This window comes from Calypte anna, chromosome 11, assembly GCF_003957555.1.
Source record: "Calypte anna isolate BGI_N300 chromosome 11, bCalAnn1_v1.p, whole genome shotgun sequence".
NCBI classification, from domain to species: Eukaryota; Metazoa; Chordata; class Aves; order Apodiformes; family Trochilidae; genus Calypte; species Calypte anna.
This window is the reverse complement of record NC_044257.1, coordinates 3,310,910-3,328,954: the sequence shown is the minus strand read 5'-3', so window position 1 is coordinate 3,328,954 and position 18,045 is coordinate 3,310,910. Positions and strand designations below refer to the sequence as shown.

Here is an 18,045-nt window from a genome sequence, read left to right as displayed (position 1 = left end):
TGAATCACAAAATGAAAACTACTGAATGGTTGGGAAAGACATGTGAAGCACAGATAAAAGTTACAATGGATTTGTGCTTAGCGATTCTCACATCCCTTGAGGTATAGAGACTGCGAACCCAAGGCAAAAGCCAGAAGCAGGCACTGGAACTTGAAGTTACACGATTGAGATGCATGGTACAGCATGCAACTTTTAGCTGCATCATCAAATTTTCTATCACAATCCAAGGTGGGTGTGGAAAGCTAATTTCACATAACATTATCTCAAATCAAGGTTCAAGTCTACTTCCTTTTCCTCCACCTTTTCAAATAACCACTTCACCCACCTGTGCTTTTGCTAACCCAAACACTTAACTGAGGAACAAAAAAAAAAAAGTATGTGGTGATAAATACCTGACTCATCCTTAAAATACTTGATGAAATAAAAATTTAATGAACTCCTCTCAAAATTGCAGAAACAGACCTACTAATAGGGGATATGGAATTTTGCTTAATGCCACCATTGCACGTGGGAGGATGAAATAATTCTCTCCTAACTCCCATGAAGTCTGGACACAGAGGAGAAGGGAGATGAGCTTACACAAAGTGTGTTCCAGAAGACCAATGATGGAACTGGCCATATCACAACTGGCAGACAATAACTGACAGCAGAATCACTATTTAGTTGTATAGATACACCATACAAAAAAAAAAAAAAAAGGAAAAGACCAAAAACAAACAAAAAACCCAACACAAAACTATGTTTTTCAAGAGTTTCTACCCACCTACACACAAAGGTTGTATTTCCTTTTATTTGCTAAAGCAGACCCACCTACAGTGCAATTTAGAGCAATAAGATACAATCTCTCATAAAGTATTGAGCATAATTAAAGTGTGTCTGTTATAAAGGTAAACAGAGTGTACCAGGCTAAACTGTTCCAGATGTCTTTAGTGCAAGATCTGGGACAAGATCAAACCTGCAGCTGCACATTTTCTCATAGGTTATTTTGAAGCTTAAAGAAACCTGAAAACACTACCTCTTGGTCTTGGAGTCTGGAAAAAACAATTTAAATAGAATAAATGCCATCTGTAACTAACACTGACAGTTTTCAGAGACACACCAAAGTTCACACATTTCAGTTTTCAGAGATACTACAGAGTGAAGTGTTAACCACTTTATGGAAGAGGGTTAGGAACTAGTCTGCCAAGTTATATGTGTCACCAGAAGTTACAGCAACATGAACCTGTTCTACTGCCTAAGCAAGTTTCTTGCTGAAACACACCCACAAATGATTCAGACAAGGTGCGGAAAGCCAGCTTTATATGTTACACAAAAATGCACTATTGTATTTTTCCATTCAAGCACATTTCGTATATAGAAAAAATCAGTGTAAGCAAGCAAACTTTGAGGAACTGTGTATGTATACATTACTTGCACTATGTTTTTTTTAGGTAACTTAGGGCCTCTTGAACCACAAGGATCATGCAAATTTACAGATTTACTGTCTTAGTGTAATATTAAGCGAGACGAAGAGCAAAATACAGAAATTTTATGAAAAAAACCTAGCACACTTCATAACCCACTAAACTTGAAAAGCTCACCTGTATCACCTCGAGTGATACATGAACACTGATGATGTTTTATGAATGTACAGTTTTGAAGATTTCAGCTAACTTTAAGAATAACAAGTAAAAAAAGGTCCAGTTTTTAAACACACATGTCATCAGTGAACCTGTAGATTAAAACACACGTACCTACATTTTTAAAGTTTGATTAGCACTGTCAAATTAAACAGTGCTAAATCAAGTAGAGCTCTTATCAGCTTGCTCTTTTAAGCCTAGAGTAAGAGAAATCTGGACTAAAATAGACCCATCAAAATAATCAGAAGCCAGGCCACCTAAAATATTCTGGTATTGTATACAAGAGTTTCAGATTTACAGGGTTCCAGTTGCAAATGGTTCAGGTCTCTTTTGGGTTAGCTTTAAAGTAAGCATAAAATCTTGCTAGTGATTTCAAAATGAAATGAAAAAGTGAAGATTATTCCTGTTATCAAGTCAACAGAATCTCGTCCCCAGGCTTCACCCTGAACAGCCCTGCTCCTCACCTGTTGAAGAACCCGGTCCAGTGGTTCAGCTTTGCCCAATCCCTCTGGCGTTAAGCCACTCACTTCACGACACTGGTCACTTAAGTCCAAATTGTCTGCTTTCACCAGGGATTTATGCAGAGTCCCTACCTAAAAACATTTGAGAAATTATGAGCAAAAGTGAGGAACAATCGAGGAAGCAACTTTGGATAACGTGTTCAGACTGCAGAAAAATCAGAAAGGTCCTGATAACAATCGCAATGAGAAAAAGCATTTGCCGATTTCACAAATCGAAACTTTGCCTCGTTTTTTTTCCCTCCCACCCAAGAGGGCCACGCTCTCGGCTTCGGTGAATCGGAGCCGGTTTTTGTGTGACGCTTTTTGCAGCTAGCACCGATTTTTTGCAGTTGTTAATTGTAAAGGGAAGATCACATAATATTAAGGCACTTTGCTGAGTCTACTTTATGAAACGGATATTCATGTTTGCTTTATCAAACCTCTTAATCTCTAAGGGGTTCTTGTTTATGATAGGGTTTTTAGGAAAAAAAAAAACAGAGGAAATTCCCAATTGGCCTAAAAGTTAAAGGAATTCTCTTAAAGGTTATCCAAACATTGGTCAAAAAAAGGTAAAAAGATTTCCGACAGCAGGCCGCAAAGGGTCCAACGGTTACTCCGAGCCAGCTCCCAGGAAAGCATGCACGTTAGGCGCGTACCGAGGCAGCTTTTATGTTTTAAAGCTTCACAAGTCCGTACACATCTAAAATGTGAAGCTCAGGATGTTTTAAGTGGGATGGGGAAGGGGGGTGGAAGCGACTGAACTTTTTTTAAAAAAAAGTTACTTCTTCGCTTAGAAAGGAACAAAAAGGACGTTCTCTCGAGTGAACCCGAGGAGTGAATGACCTCCAGGCACGGGGGCCCCGCTCCCTCCCCTCGGTGCATTTGTGAAATGAACAAACGGCTCCGGGGAGGCGGCGAGCGGCCGGGCGAGCCTCCTCGCCCTGCGCCCGGGGAACGCGCCCTCGGCCCGGGTGTCGAAGCCATACCTTCTTGCTGTGTAGATCCACAACTTGCCACACCAAGAGAATTAGTTCCCTCTCATCCGAACCCAGTTTAGCCCCATATGCACCAGCGGTTGCCCCAAACAACACCACCAAAGAGTCACTGTGCGAAGCCGTCATGACCACAGGGGGAAACAACTACAATCAAAAGCAGAGGTCAAAAAAAGAGAGGAAGAAAAAAAGAAAAAAAAGAAAAAATAAAATAAAAAAGGCACACAAACAAACAAAATCCTACAAAGGCTTACCCCCTACCTCCAAGTGATCAAAAGAGAAAGGAGCGAACGAGGAGTCAAAATATCAAGAGGAGAGAAAGAGCTATTTAAGAGGAAGAGTGTTCGAGGAAAAAAAAAATGGAGAAAACCTGCATCTCTACCTGTTCCCGGTGCTCTCCTTTCCGGGGCTGATTGGGAGGTGAAATTAGCAAGCTGTGGGTTTCTTTGCCTCTGACATCATGGCAGAAGCCCAGCCTGGGCTTGGGCTTGCTTTTCTTTTTTTTTCTTTTTTCTTTTTTCTTTCCCCCCCCCCCCCTTTTTTTTTTTTTCCTTCCCCCTTCCCCTCTCCTGAGTTACCTGCCCTCGGTGCGGCTCATGTGACTCTAGTCAATCTCCCAGAGGGACAAGGCCATTGGGCCTTTGGAAAAGGTGTAGGAGGGACGGAGGGAGAATCAACGCCTGGCTGATCTGGCCTGATTGGTTTTTGAGGGAGATCAGAGGAAAACTCCTTTTCTCTCTCGCTAATTGTGCCTGCAGGAAGTGCCTCTACCTGCTTTCAGTTTTGCGGGATCCCGTCCGCGTCGGGCGCGGGCAATGTGCACTCCAACTACGCGCCCGCGGAGAGACGCGGCTCCCGGCTGGCGTACGAGGGGGATATGGGGGGCTGTGGGTCTGGGCACTCAGCACAGGTCTCCACCCACACCCACCCTTTTTTTTTTTTTTTTTAAATCTGATTAATATACACTAAGTTACTAAAACACAATCCATGACTTAGCATTGAAACGCACAAAAGTCTACCTGCTTCTCATTGCCTTTCGTGCCCGTTGCTGTGTACGAGTTTTGGGGCTTCCCAGGCCACAGTTAATGTCTAATAAAAGTGTGGTATTATACAGGAGTTTTTTAAAGAATACTGCAGGCATAAAGTACTTTGCATTTTAGGCCATGTGCTGCACATGGCTTGCAAGGGTGGGCCTGAGCGAAACAATTTTGGTTTTTGAGAAACCACCTATCTAGGATGTTCTGCAAAATGGAAATACAAAGCCCTGTGATGTCTACCCCATAACTGCTCAATAAAGAGCAATCTTCTGGGTGTTAGCTGTAGTCCAAGATCAGCAGTTTTTCTCTGTACCTCTTTTCCACTTCACAGCTGAGACTTCACAACTAGTTTATCTGCTATAAAAATATGCACTCCTCTGAGCATTGCTGCTCAATGGGAGCAGCAGTAATATTTCTGTCATTAGGGGCTGAGGCAGTTTTTGAAGACACTGTCAAGCCTAAATTTATTTTAAAGCATAAATGAAAATCAAGAAACCTCTAAACAGTTTTGACCATGTTATTGTTTTTCCTGTTGATAGTTACTATATAACATCTGACAAGTTACTAATGATTCTTAAAGGCTACATGCTGCAAATTAGACTATTCATAATTTTATTTGCTTATTTAATCTTCAGCTTGTACTTCAGTATTGGTGTTGTGTTGAAATATGTTTTTCACCTAACAAAAAATGATGCTGCTATATAGCTACTGATGTCTATGATGAGAAAATGAAGAGCTGAACATTTAACTGGGAATATCTGATGGGTTTAAATATAACATTTTTCCCTCTTCCGTGCTAATTTTCTAATGGTTAATTATAGTGGTTCTTATGGACCTCCTTCAGCAAACACAGATTCCCATGCTGACACCATCACCAAGACTATATCCATTTATTTCAAAGAAAGGAAACTGCAGTTCAAGGATGCTGTCTCACATTAATTATCTTAGAATTCACATACTGAAAGTACTTACCTAGCAGAGGCCATGCAGAGAACTTCACAGTGCACAGGTGTATCTCACTGAACATTACAAGACAGTTGATAAATGCCTCTCAGCTGTGGTCTCTGCAGCCCACATGTGCAGCTGCCTGAAAAGCAGACATGCAGAGAGATCATTGTTATAAAAAGGGACAGCACTCAGAAGTGAAAACTTTAATCTGTTAACACATATTTATATTTACATATTCATAATGTTTTCAGCAATGTCTTTTCTGTCAATCCATGTCTAGAAGTCCATGGTAGAATAAAAACTCATTTATATTCCTTTTGGTTAGTTATATCCTTTAGATGTAGTGGTAATGAAGCAGCCTAACAGCCTGATCATTGTGTATGGGATGATTCTTATTTCTTCAGTTCATAATAAGAACCAGAAAAAATACAGTGACTTCAATCATGACAACTGTTCCTCTCATCCCAACCCATTTCTCCCCTCCACACACATATCACAGAAGTGTTTGGGGGGAGGCAGTGTCTGTACATATAAAGGCAAACAGATTTTACTTGTACCAGTCTGCTACTGTTTAGCTACCTTCATGAGGGTGCTATTTCATAGACCTAATATATATAACTATGGATTATAATTAGATTTATGTAGAAGATCACATAATACACATAAAACTTTGTTGCTACAGTTTTCAGTAAATTGGCACAGAGAATTACATTGTCCTTTGGGAATCTAGTGTGAAAGAAAAAAGTATCATAATTGACTTAAAGCAACACATCGAATTAAAGAAGTTCTACTCATATCAGTGCCAAAGACCCTTGAAAAGTTATTTGAAATCTATGCATGGTATCAAACACTAGTAAGCCCAAAAGACTGTGTGCTTTTCACAATTCTATTAGTTATTAGCTAATAAAATGTAGTATATCTTTCTATAAAACCTATCTGGTTTCTACTCTTAGACTATTTTATATAGTGCCACTGTTACTAATTTATCAAAACTGTTATAGCTAAATGAACTTCAAACATATTCTAAAATTTTTAAAAGGAAAATTTAAATTGTGACTTTTCTGGCATTTCTGATATTTTGAAGGATCAGATTAAGCAGCTGGATTCACCTTATTCACTGTCTGTCCACAACCCTACATCTCTCTGCATGCAACCTTTAATTATACAAGTCTCTGAAATTTTACTGATCTAAAAAAATCAAAGGAATGACATCATATGTCTCCGTGGAACAGCAACAGGATCCACTTCCTGAATCAACATGTGGGACAGGCCTTTGTACACTGAAAATTAGCAAGGTTAATTTGTAACCAAGGTCTTGCTGAAATAGTTATTGCTTACCTTTAGCTTTAATCCTGGCAAGCATATTTATATATGTTCTTGTTTGCAGGCTCCATACAAGGATAAGGTCTCATAAATGTAACTGGGTGGAGAATAGTTTTACAGACGACCAGTTATAGTGATTGCTTTGTTTGTTGTTCTTTTTTTTTTTTTAACCAAACAAACAAAACTGGAGAATAGAGTGATTTTACAGATCACATGAGAGCACTGAATCAGCTCATTAAATGCATTGTACTTGAAATGGACAAATGTGACAATTTTATCCTTACTATATGCAGTTTCATGAATTATGACAAACAAAGGCACAAAAATCCAAACCAAACCAAAACACCACCACTCCTTTTATCTTTACTGCATTATTATTTAAAAATCCTGTGAACTGGATGTCCACATCACTCAAGTCCTTCTGTTATAGCCTAATAAAAGGAGTATGAAACTTGGAGACCTGAGATCTAGAGTAATATCCTGGCCATATTCAGATCTACAGCAATAGTTCAACTATCTTTTAGGCAAACTTGTATGGTATTAAGAATTTGTCTTCATTATGAATATTTTACTCATCAGTATAGAGGAAGACAATTTATGACCATGTTTAACCTTGCAAAATGGTTTCAAATGCTCTGTGAAAAGTGAATTTTGAAGTTAGATAGATAGTTGGCTCTATCTTCAAAATTAGCCATGCTGGTAGAGGAGGGAGGTTTGACCAAATGTCATCCAGAGGTCACTTCTAGCCAAAATTATTCTGTGATTCTGAGAAACAGAGATGCTACATTAAATAAGCATGGATTGTTGGTGTTTGCATATTAGGGATAGCTGTAAATCCTCTGTGTGCCTCACCATCTCCAAACTAAGCTGGCACAGAAAGTAAAAGATCTGTAGGTGATCTGTAAGTAAATGTGAAAAGATATTTAAATTTCATATCCATTCAGTCCTTGGCTCCTGGATGGTATTATAAGTAACTCTAGCAATATTTTCTGAAGGAGGAGCTTCTTGTAACTCCTGAAACATAAACCTGTATGTAAAGAATTTCCTGGCATCCTTTCTTTAACAGCAAACGAGTGGGAAAGGGCATGGGAACAACTGCTTTAACAGCGTTCTTTGATTGCTGTCCAGATGTTTGGAGAGATCTGATTTTTTGGTCTGCCAGGTAGGTCTGTCATTATTACAATTCAGTCTAGAAACCCTGGAATCATTTCCACTGGGATATTCACAGAAGCCAGGCAATATGCAAAAGGTCTTCAGAAAGGTGGTTTCCAGCAGATTGTTACTCTGCTCTATCAACCAGTACTGAAAGCTTTACCCTTAGAATCCTCTATCAGTTGGAATTTAATTTCTATTGACTCAGAGGCAAATTAAAACATAAAAATTGGTGACTAGCCAAGATAAATAAAAATGAAATTACTTTTCTTATTATTTTACAGAGTTTCTCTCCTTTATAGGATGACAATCCAGTGTCTTAATCCTAGAAAAGTTTTATGCATGCTCAGTTCCCATTGGAGCACAGGTGTATGCTGTTAGCCAGATTTCTCCAGATTACAAGCATCAGGATTTGATGATCTAAGCATTAACTTTTTAATCAGATTTATGGGAAGATCCAACATGCATGCATAGTAGTGTCTTTCACTAATATTATTATAGATTTACTTTAACATTAACAGTAGATTTAGATTTTTCTCTCATCAGAAATAATGTTTTCCTCCAAATAAATTACTGAACAGTTTTCTGGAATTAGAACCATTGAAATGTTAGCTGGTAGAGACCTCTGCAAGTCCTCCTGTCCAACACTGTGCCTACAGCTGGACTACAGCCAACATTAGAGCAAACAAGCCACTGCTTTGTGTAGCAGTGCCTTCAATACCTCCAAGGGCTGACATTCCAAATATCCATGGATAACCTGCACTGCATTGATGAAACTTTGTCCTAGTGGCCATTTTTAAAATAATTCACTGCAACTAGCTGAGACAGGATCTTTAAGCTGTAGTGAGTTAGACAAGCCATGTGATAGGATTTCTGTTATCTCATGGGATGAACATGCAAGTACTTCCTGAACCTTTCTATCTACCTTACCTGTGACTGAAAATTCACTTTGTGTGAAGCTTAATAGTCTCTAAAATATGCCTAAAATAATTTTCATTGCAGTTGTCACTTTTTTACTAGTCTGAGGTATAATACATAAATTGATAACACAATTCACTGCAACAGCTAAAAGCCAAAATGCTGGCTTTCATTTGCTACTGTTTAAATTCAATTAAATAATCTTATTAACAATAACATTTAAAATGACTTTGCATGTGTAAAGCTCAACAGGATAAACTTGCTATCCCCTTGTGAAAAGATCAAGTGCTTAACTCATAACAGAAAATGAGAGTGGCCTGATGTCTACATGAAGCATCCAGTTTGGACCCTTTTATACTTTATATCTGACAGACCATCTCAGAGACCTTCCAGTCCAGCAAGACAGGAAATCTAGTCATCCTTAACTTTTTCAAAATAATTTTTCACTCCTTTAATGAACTGATGACATTCATCCCACACATATTCCCACACATAAATACATTCACACTGCAGATCTAGAAAGTTCTCAGAAGTTCCCTGCACCACATGATCAATGATGTTTCAAAGTGAAACAGTTAAAGCCATCTGGAACTTTGAATACCCAACACCAGTCACCTTGCATGCAAACATGAAAAACAATTAGATAACATAAGAAATGTAAATGTCACTAACTAAATCAAGATCTACATGCTACTCTTACTGAGAGTTGATAATCCTGCAATATAGCAGTGATGACCAAGTGAATACAAAAGATTGCATATATATACTATAAGTCCAAATCCCTCAATTAAAAACAACTGGATGAATGACAAAATTAATGATTAATTTCTGCAAGTTACGTTTTCTCAGGCTTTACTGACACCTGGCTGATACTGCCCTCATGAAGAGTATCTCTGCAGTGATCACTAAACTCTAGCTTTTTATTCAAATTGTACCACAAGCTCTCAGCTGACTTAAAAACCTTGATTAAAATAAAATGAAGGTGTGTTCCAACAATATTCAATTCCCATTTGATTTAGCTGCTCTGATATAACCTGTTTCTTCATTATAATTGAATCAAACTTATTCCGCATACAGATATGATAATACACATCTTTTTCTCACCCTTATATAAATAGAAGTAAAATATAAATTCAACATTTGAGCAAAACTACTTATCTGTTGAAGTACTTAGGTTTTAAAAACATTTTGTCAAATTATTTTGCTTGATAAACTGATGAATGCATGTGCACCCAAAATAGAGATGACAGAAAACCTGTCATTCAATGGTTTATTTTTCTTTCACCTTGATAATGTTTATTATGCTCCACTTCAATTCTGCCACTAATTATTGCATACTTAGGATCTAACAGGGGGATTTCAAACATCCTCTATAGCTTGTTCCACCCAGTTAGAAGGACAGAACAATTTCCCCAAATAATCAAGCCTCTATTACAGTTTTGGTGCTTTTGTTTTTACTTTCTTTGTCTTGAAAAAGTCTGTTGCTACCAGACTCTAACAGAACTAATATGCCAATTTCTAGTAAGATTCTATTAGATTATTTTCTACTGCACCATTTCAACTTGATAAGACAAGTACAATTTTTGCATATTTCATTTTTTCTACAGCACCTCTAGATGCAATTGCTTGCATGGAAGACTTGAGTTTATACTGAGCTATATTAGGAGTTACAGTTATGTCAGTAATCAGATTCTCACTCAAATAAGTATTCTTGTTTCTTTTAAACAAATCCTTTCTTCACTTTAAGCTCTGAACACAGCTAAGCAAATATTCTTCCTTTGTTCTAATGATAAATGTGGAATATACAGTGGCAGTAAGATAGAAGTAGTGTCCTTACTGATACTTCTGGCTGATACTAGAATGCTATGAGGAAAGGTTCTCAAATAAATATATTGCACAATCAGTAAATGTATTTAAACAAAGAAACTAAAAAAAAAAAAAAAAGACAGCTCTGCCTAAATTCTTCCCTTTATTAGAGTGCAGAAATTTTAACTTTAAGATGATACATGATGCAATTCAGTGCATTTTATCACTTAATAGCCACAGAATTGCTTTATAAACATCAATAATAACCAAGCACATGGCAAGCACATAGGCTGGAGCTGTGATAATGTCCCATGACAGAGCTGTTCCATAAATGCCAGTACTACCACACCTCCTTCCCACAACTCTCTGCTAATGTGGCACACCCATGTTTGACAGGAAATGTCACCTTGTTTTCATTCCTTGGTTTTTCCAAGTAATTGTTTCAGTTACAGTGTGACACAGTTAACATACATTAAGATTTTGCCTTTTCTACACTGAAGTATATGGTAGTGAGAAAAAGAGGCCTGGGGCACATGTTAGAGAACATCACCTGGCACATTCTAGGAGTGGCTACACAGTGTAGTGACTGCACTGATAATGCTCTGGCTAAAGTGGATGTCTAGGACATAACTTTAATTTCAATTCTGTAATGTTTTTTTGTGTGTGTGTAAGCAGGGAGGCAAAAGAATTCAATCTACTCAGTTATTTTTCAGGTTGATGGAATCCTAGTCTGTACTATAAACAAACATTTCCACATTGAAGAAGAGGAAATAGCTCAGTGTTGGTTGGGTCTGTGACACATGATGAAGTTTGCATTTAAGCTATAGATTTAAATATGTTTGACATAAATTTCAGGCATACCTTATTAATCCAGCCTCAGATATTCATTCTCATCCCACCCCTAGTTCATCATCCCCTCTGATTCTTCAGCACTACTGCTTCCAGGGCTACACTGTCAATCAGCTTCGAAATACTGATGCAGGCTCAGAAAGCTGGGTCTGATTCAGTGACAACCAAACAGAAACTTTATCACCTCATTTTGGTAGGGTATGCCTTAAGATGGATCCATTCCCTCATTTGTTTCAGAGGTTGGTCCCAGAAACAGTTATTTTGGGAAAAACAAGAGTGACTCACAGAATACAAGATCTGTACTGCTGCCTTATAGTATCATGAATCCTTGGCTTTAGGGCACATGGAACTTTTCTATGGTCAGTTACTCCTGAACACTTGCAGCTGTCACCAGCTGGCTATCACTGTTAAAGGTAGCTTTTTACACCTCTTTTGCACAGATAAGTTGTAAGACTGTGAAGATCTCATCCTCTCTCTTCAGATCTCTAGATTACTTTCTAACTATGCAAGAATCTATGTCTGAGGGTGTATCTACAGTACGAATAAATTGTGCTTTTTCAGTGTAGAATCCTGGAGAAGGGAGCACTGTCTATAAATTAAAATTTTTGCTAGCCAGATGAAAGTACTGGCAATCTGCTTTGACTTGTGTAAGACTTGAACTTGTGCTGGTCAGCTCACCAGCTCCTGGAAAGAACACATAACTTCCCCCAGGGAATGCAAGGCAAAAGGACTCAATAACAAATGGTGGAGATTTCTTTTCAGAGTACAGTGTAAAACGAGCCATCCTGTAAAGGGTGATGAGATTTTTAATGAATAATACATGGCTTTTCCTCTTATTTAACATTATTATGTTTGTGATAAAATAGTGTGTAAATTCAATATTTTTTTTCATTACACATATTGCAAAAAAATATTTTTCAAAACATTCCTTTGAACTGGTATGGAAAGTGCAAGACTTTATCTATTCATCCCATGAGAATCTGCTTGCTGTGGGGTAACAAGGAGGAGCCCTCCACCTTCAGTCAAAGATTAGCTGCTTTAATCAAAGAGATGTGAAGAGCTTGTGTTCTCAACTTTTGATTTCCTTTTACTTAAGGCATACTTATTATGCCCCTGTTACTATGGAATTGCTAGGGAGCTAAGCCACACCTTTATGAACTTACTTAGCACTTCCTGCATAGTACAGCCTTAAAAGCAGTCTCCTATACTCCAGAGAGATAATTGGAAGTGAAAAAGCATAAACAGCTAGATCTTAAGATCTTGTCTATCTGGCAAAGCCAGTGCATAGCACCTGTCTGTGCTGTTGTTAAATAGTTCACAGAAGGTTTTGGGGAAGTGTTTCCCATGAGCTGTATTTTCAAAAGTATTCAATGCTTAGCAAGACTGATAATATGTTTCCTACCCTTTCATCAGTTTGAGTCCAGCTCTTCCATTCGTGGCTGCTTTGTGACTAGAAGAAAATGAACTGCTGGTTCCTATCAAGTCCCTCTGGGCTGACATGTATGCTGTATTGGCAGGCAGACTGTCAGCTCCAGCAGACAGGATGAGAGTTCATTCCATGTTAACAACCCTCACAGTGCTCCGAGGCAGCAGCATGGTGTAACTGCTGGATCACTTGCAATCTCCTTTTTCTGGATCATCTGCAACTTAAATCATTATATTAATATATTCATCAGTCTTATCAATGCTCAGAAGTTATATGAATTTCAAGAAGTTTTCTGTTTGCTTTTTGGGTTTGTTTGGGTTTTTTTGAATGTGTATACTTAAGTAAACGATTTTTAAACACACACATCCAATACTGGAAAAAACAAACCAAAACACAAACTCCAAAGCACAGAATGTGCTGTTGAAACTTAAGCTTCCTAGAAATGCCTAGAGCATGTAGAACACTCATATTAAAAATTTTTTTACAGATTAATCACTCTCATGGTTTCACAGATTTACCCCTTTACCTTTCTTATTCAGAATATAAAACCTTCTTTTGTTTTATTGCCACTGCATATGGCAAATGGGCTGGTTTGAGCCCATAGAGAGAGTTTGTGCAACAGCAGAGAAAATGTAATATAGGACTGGCACTTCATGTTACCACTATATCTTACAGTATTGGTAACATGTTACAAATTACAGAAGCTTCAAGCTTTGGGTGGATAGTAACAATGATTAATAAAGTAAAGCTTCTACCACAGCAGTAAGGTGGAGTAGATGTGCGTAATTGTATTCTGTGGGAACTTAATCAGAACCCTCCAGCAAGCGGGCGTGAAAGTATTTTGTAATCACAGCAATTATAAAAAAAGGCAGAAATCAACAGCATTTTAATGCAGGTTTCCTTCATGATCTCTCAAAGAGCAAAATATTTACAAGCAGACAACTATAGAAAATTAAAAATTTGGAATAAGTTACTTTATAATTACATCTGCTCTTCAGAGAATGAAACCTGTGGTAGACATTGGCTGATGAAGGCTCAACTGCAATGGGAAAGGATTCATACTATTAAGAATTACAATTGGGTTGCACAGGCCTAAAAGCAATAGAGGAGACAAATAATGCATTTGAGATACATTTTCATTGCTCCAAAGTAATTGCAATCTCCATAATAGTCACAACGTAGTACTGTGGGCAAAGATAGGGGTGAAAAAAGATTGTGGGTATATACATAGTGAAACAAAAATAGTGGGTGTAAAACAACAGGCAGTTTCAGCTATTTGCACAGTTTATCTATAGTACCAACCAAAGCCCCAGTATGCAAACAGCCTGGTCAAGTGGGGTGGAGGAATGGATTCCATAGGTCTGCAGAAATTTCACATGAAGCAATACACTTCTGCTGGGATTAGTTGCCTTTCCCAAGATTTGGCTCAGAGGGATTTACAAAACACACAGTCAGAGTCATACAGTAATTTCTTCATTATTGTCTGACAATATGCTGCATAAGGCAGACTTCTTTCCTCTCATGTAGGAAAGGAAACCCCCTTTTTAGAAGAAAGCTAGGGGACTGGTAATACATGGGTTTAGTGGGCAGGATTATACAGACTCAGATGAAGAAAAGTCATATGATCACTGACAAAAAGTCTTAAGCCTGTTTCAGGAAAAGGGATAATTAATCAAACAGTTCTGTAAGTCAGGCTCACAGCTCCTGGTTCTTGGGCAACTAACATTCATTGTCAGGTGCCACTATTTAATATAAAATTTGCTCTTCAGTCTACATTTGTCTTCTCACTATGCAAGAAAAAAAATATTTGTTACATTTCAACAGGAAACTTGGCTTCACATAGAGCATGGCAGTTTGTGCAATGGTTAAGACACCCTGAGGCAAGGAAGGTCCTCAAACTTGCAAAGACTTAGTGGCTACCCTCATTTTTAATGAAAAACAAAAACTACAACATTTATCAAGAATTATGAGTATGGAGGGGAAACACTGAAAAGTTTATTTGATCCACTGTCTTAAGATTGAGACAAAATCCAATAATTTTTAAAGCATTGTTTATACATGAAGGACAACCAGAGCTCAAGGATTTGTTTCATGTCTTTAGGCCTTTAGAGGATGAAGACATATATAAAGCTAATTTACACACTGTTTGAAACAATTCAACGACTTCTACATCAAATTTCAAGGACTCAAAATATAACAGTTTAGTTTCCTAATCTGTTTCCTAGATCAAAATACATCTTATTTCAACCAAGGTAATGCTAATGTTTGGATTGCAAGCTCACCAAAAATATCTGTTCCCATGTTTTACACAAATATGTATGAATAGCTACATGCATATATACATAGATCCCTTGTTATATATTAATTTTCATTCCTCACCTTTATGCACACTCAGAATTTTCAAATTTGGGCTAAAGACAGACTCCTCATCTGTTCTCTTTTAGTATTCCTGGCTTCCTCCAATCTTACCGTAGTTTATATTTTTCTCTTTCTCTCAAGTATCTGAAAATTCAGATTATTAGTTCAGTATATAACAACCCAAAATGATCAAATGTCTGTATAGACCACAAGTTTCCCACAACAGCATTACAGGTATAAATCAGGCACATATCCTTTAGCACATCAATCAGAACACAGTCATTACTGTCGCCCACTTTATCTCAATAAAAGGAAGTGACACTTCAAATAAAAGGTTCCTTAGTAGGATGAAATTTACACCTGCTTTAATGCCATTATACACTTAATATTTTTACATTTGATTTCAACATGACTCTCTCACTTCTCTACCAGCAGTACATAGGACACTTTTTTAAGATTGCCTGGGAGAGACATGCTCCTTCTGTGTAAACACTTCTTTAGGATACTTTTCCTTCCCACTCTCAGCAATGCTTGGGGAGCTTCATTCTGAAGTTACTAAAGCTATGGAACTGTTACTCCTTGTGAAACCCTTAATAATTTCTTTCCATCCTGATTATGCTGTTGACATGTACCTGGCATAAGGCTGCATCTTAAAAACCCTAATAAAGTGAAGTTCATGCCATTATAGCAAGGACTACTTCTAAACTGCTTGACTGAAAGCAATTGTTTTTCATACATTGGTTATGAACTAGAAATACAAAGAATGGGTGTATGATTTCTTTTCTTTTCTGTCATTACTTCCTCTGTGTCATACGCATGGCCACAGTTGTAGTACCTGTGACTCAATTCAATATCCTTGATACAAGAAAGGGCTGGCAGAAATCTCTGTGAGCATTCAGAAATCTCAGGTTATTTTGTACTTGAAAATAGCAGGAAATTTTACTGTAGCCACAGTTCTCAAGACATCTCCTTTACAGGGCCTTTGAAAGGGAATGGGGATATGCTTCCATTAAAAGTGTAGAAAATAATTGAAAGAATTGTGTTTATCAAGTCAATGACAATGCTTTAGTCCCAAGCTGGATCACGACTGAATTTTTCCCTGGCTATGCAAAGATCCCAGATGTGATGTAAAACACATTCCTGAAAAAAATCTCATTAGCACAGCTCCTCAGGAAGTTTCATTGTGACAAGAGAAATGTCAGTCATGAAGGCAGCATTCAGCACAGAGCTTAATTGTTATATTCAAGTTCAACTATTGCTTCCTGCTATAAAGATTCAATAGAAAACAGGAGATAAAAGACTCCAGTGGGACTTGTAAAAATTTGTTTACTAGTCCTGAATATACATGGGTGAATTCCTGTTGAAAGTTAAAGCAAGAACAGAAGATGTTTATTGCCCTTATTTTATATTCTACTTCCTAGACTCTGGACTAATTTTGAATAAAGAATGCATTGCCAGTGCTATGCCTGATGTACCCTGTGCCTATGCAGAGATTGGATGCACTTTATTCCACCACAGTAAGACATACAGTGAATGCAAGCTTTCAGTTATTTGTAATAGTTGCCTTCACTTTGATTTTGAAAATTTCAGAACTGCATCCTTTGCCCATGACTAAGGGGCAGAATTATATTACTGGAACAGAAGTGCCATTTAATCTAATTCACACCATATCTTAGGCATGCAGTGAAGTATTCTCTAAAAAAGCTGAAATTAGTGTGGGAGGCCTTTAAGTAAACATAATATCATGATGCATTTGTGATTTGCCATTAAACTGTGACCTTCTTTTAAGAAATGCTCTGGAAGGTGGTGGTGGCACAGTATCCTCTATCAGTGCTCTGCAGTTACTCTTACCTACAAATCAAATGTTAAGTGCTATGAACTGAAACAACATTTCATCATGGGTTTTCTCCCATGGATTCATTCCAAAATTTATCCATAATTTGTATGTTGTTATGAAATAGTAGAAATGATGTAACATTAAGCTCTGTCTAGACGACTTCTATTGCTAGACCACTGTGGTGATCAAACACCATTCAGATTTGCAAAGTCAGTCTTAAATTACTAACTTCACATGAAGATATTCTTGCTTTTGTTTCATGAAACATTATAGAAGAAATCTGTGCTCAACAGTTGCACAAGATCTTTTGTCTTCGTTTTCTCTTCACTTCCTTCAAGTTAATTGCAATACTTCTCCTTAATGTCTTGGAAAGATGACAGTAAAAGTCCACCCAACAATTAAGACTTTTCTCCCAGGTCTGTCTGTACCAATTTAAATTTTTTAGCCCAAACAAGAGTGTCAAAATAAGTAGATGTATCTGAAAAATACAGGAGGCATGTTCAAACAGTAATAGGTCTCACACTTCATATGCACTACAAAGAAAACCACAGGATAATAGACACATCCAATTTTAAATATAAAATATGTATGTTTATATACATTAATAATGACGTGGGAATCAGATACAAGACTTAAATAATATAGAGGTTGTAGACAGAAGCCTTGAAGAGCCCATAGATATTCTTTCCCTTCCTTAAAAGGCATTTTTGTTTATAACCCACCCAAAATTATGTGACCTTGAAAGTGTTCTTAGGCAGTGAATGTGCAGTACACCCAAAGGGAAAAGGACAAACATACTGCTGATGCAGTTTCATAGTTGTACAGTTTGTTCCAGTAAGACAGGAGGAAAAAGCAGTATTGCAATTTAATGGGGGAAAAAAAAATAAAAAAAGAAGTCTTTCGTGTTGAATTCAGGCTCCAAAAACATAGAGGAATATATAGGAAAGTTCAGCAGTAGCAGTGTTTGTTAACAGAAAGCTACATCATGTATGTTAAATAGTAAATAGCCAAAGCTCAGTTTAGCTTTCATCTTTAGAACATTATTCCCTATAGCTGAATCATATGGGATCCTCTGCTTGAACATCTTCTAGTACATCAGTGCAGTCAAGTATCATGTGTATATGATTCAGAAGGCAAACAGAATTTGCAACTTAATTCAGCTCCCATGTGGCCCACAACCATCACTTTTCATATTTTGTGTGAATTGCAACCACTTAACACAGAAGTATGTACTAATAGTTGGAGCTGGCCTACCAAAAGCATTTGAAAGATACAGGAAA

At 37.5% G+C, this 18,045-nt stretch overlaps 1 protein-coding gene across 4 annotated transcripts in view; it reads right to left on the bottom strand.

Moving 5' to 3' along the window:
* ESRP2 (epithelial splicing regulatory protein 2) overlaps nucleotides 1-3,622 on the bottom strand; it is a 45,278-nt gene extending 41,656 nt beyond the window's left edge. For all 4 annotated transcript variants that reach the window (XM_008501286.2, XM_008501285.2, XM_030457907.1 and 1 more), the window contains exons 1-3: nucleotides 3,494-3,622; nucleotides 3,106-3,258; nucleotides 2,084-2,212 (exon numbers count right to left, since the gene is read on the bottom strand). In XM_008501286.2, coding sequence (XP_008499508.1) covers nucleotides 2,084-2,212; nucleotides 3,106-3,240 — 264 coding nt within the window. In that variant the 5' untranslated portion in view covers nucleotides 3,241-3,258; nucleotides 3,494-3,622. The remainder of the gene's footprint in view (nucleotides 1-2,083; nucleotides 2,213-3,105; nucleotides 3,259-3,493) is intronic.
* Nucleotides 3,623-18,045: the final 14,423 nt, after the last annotated feature.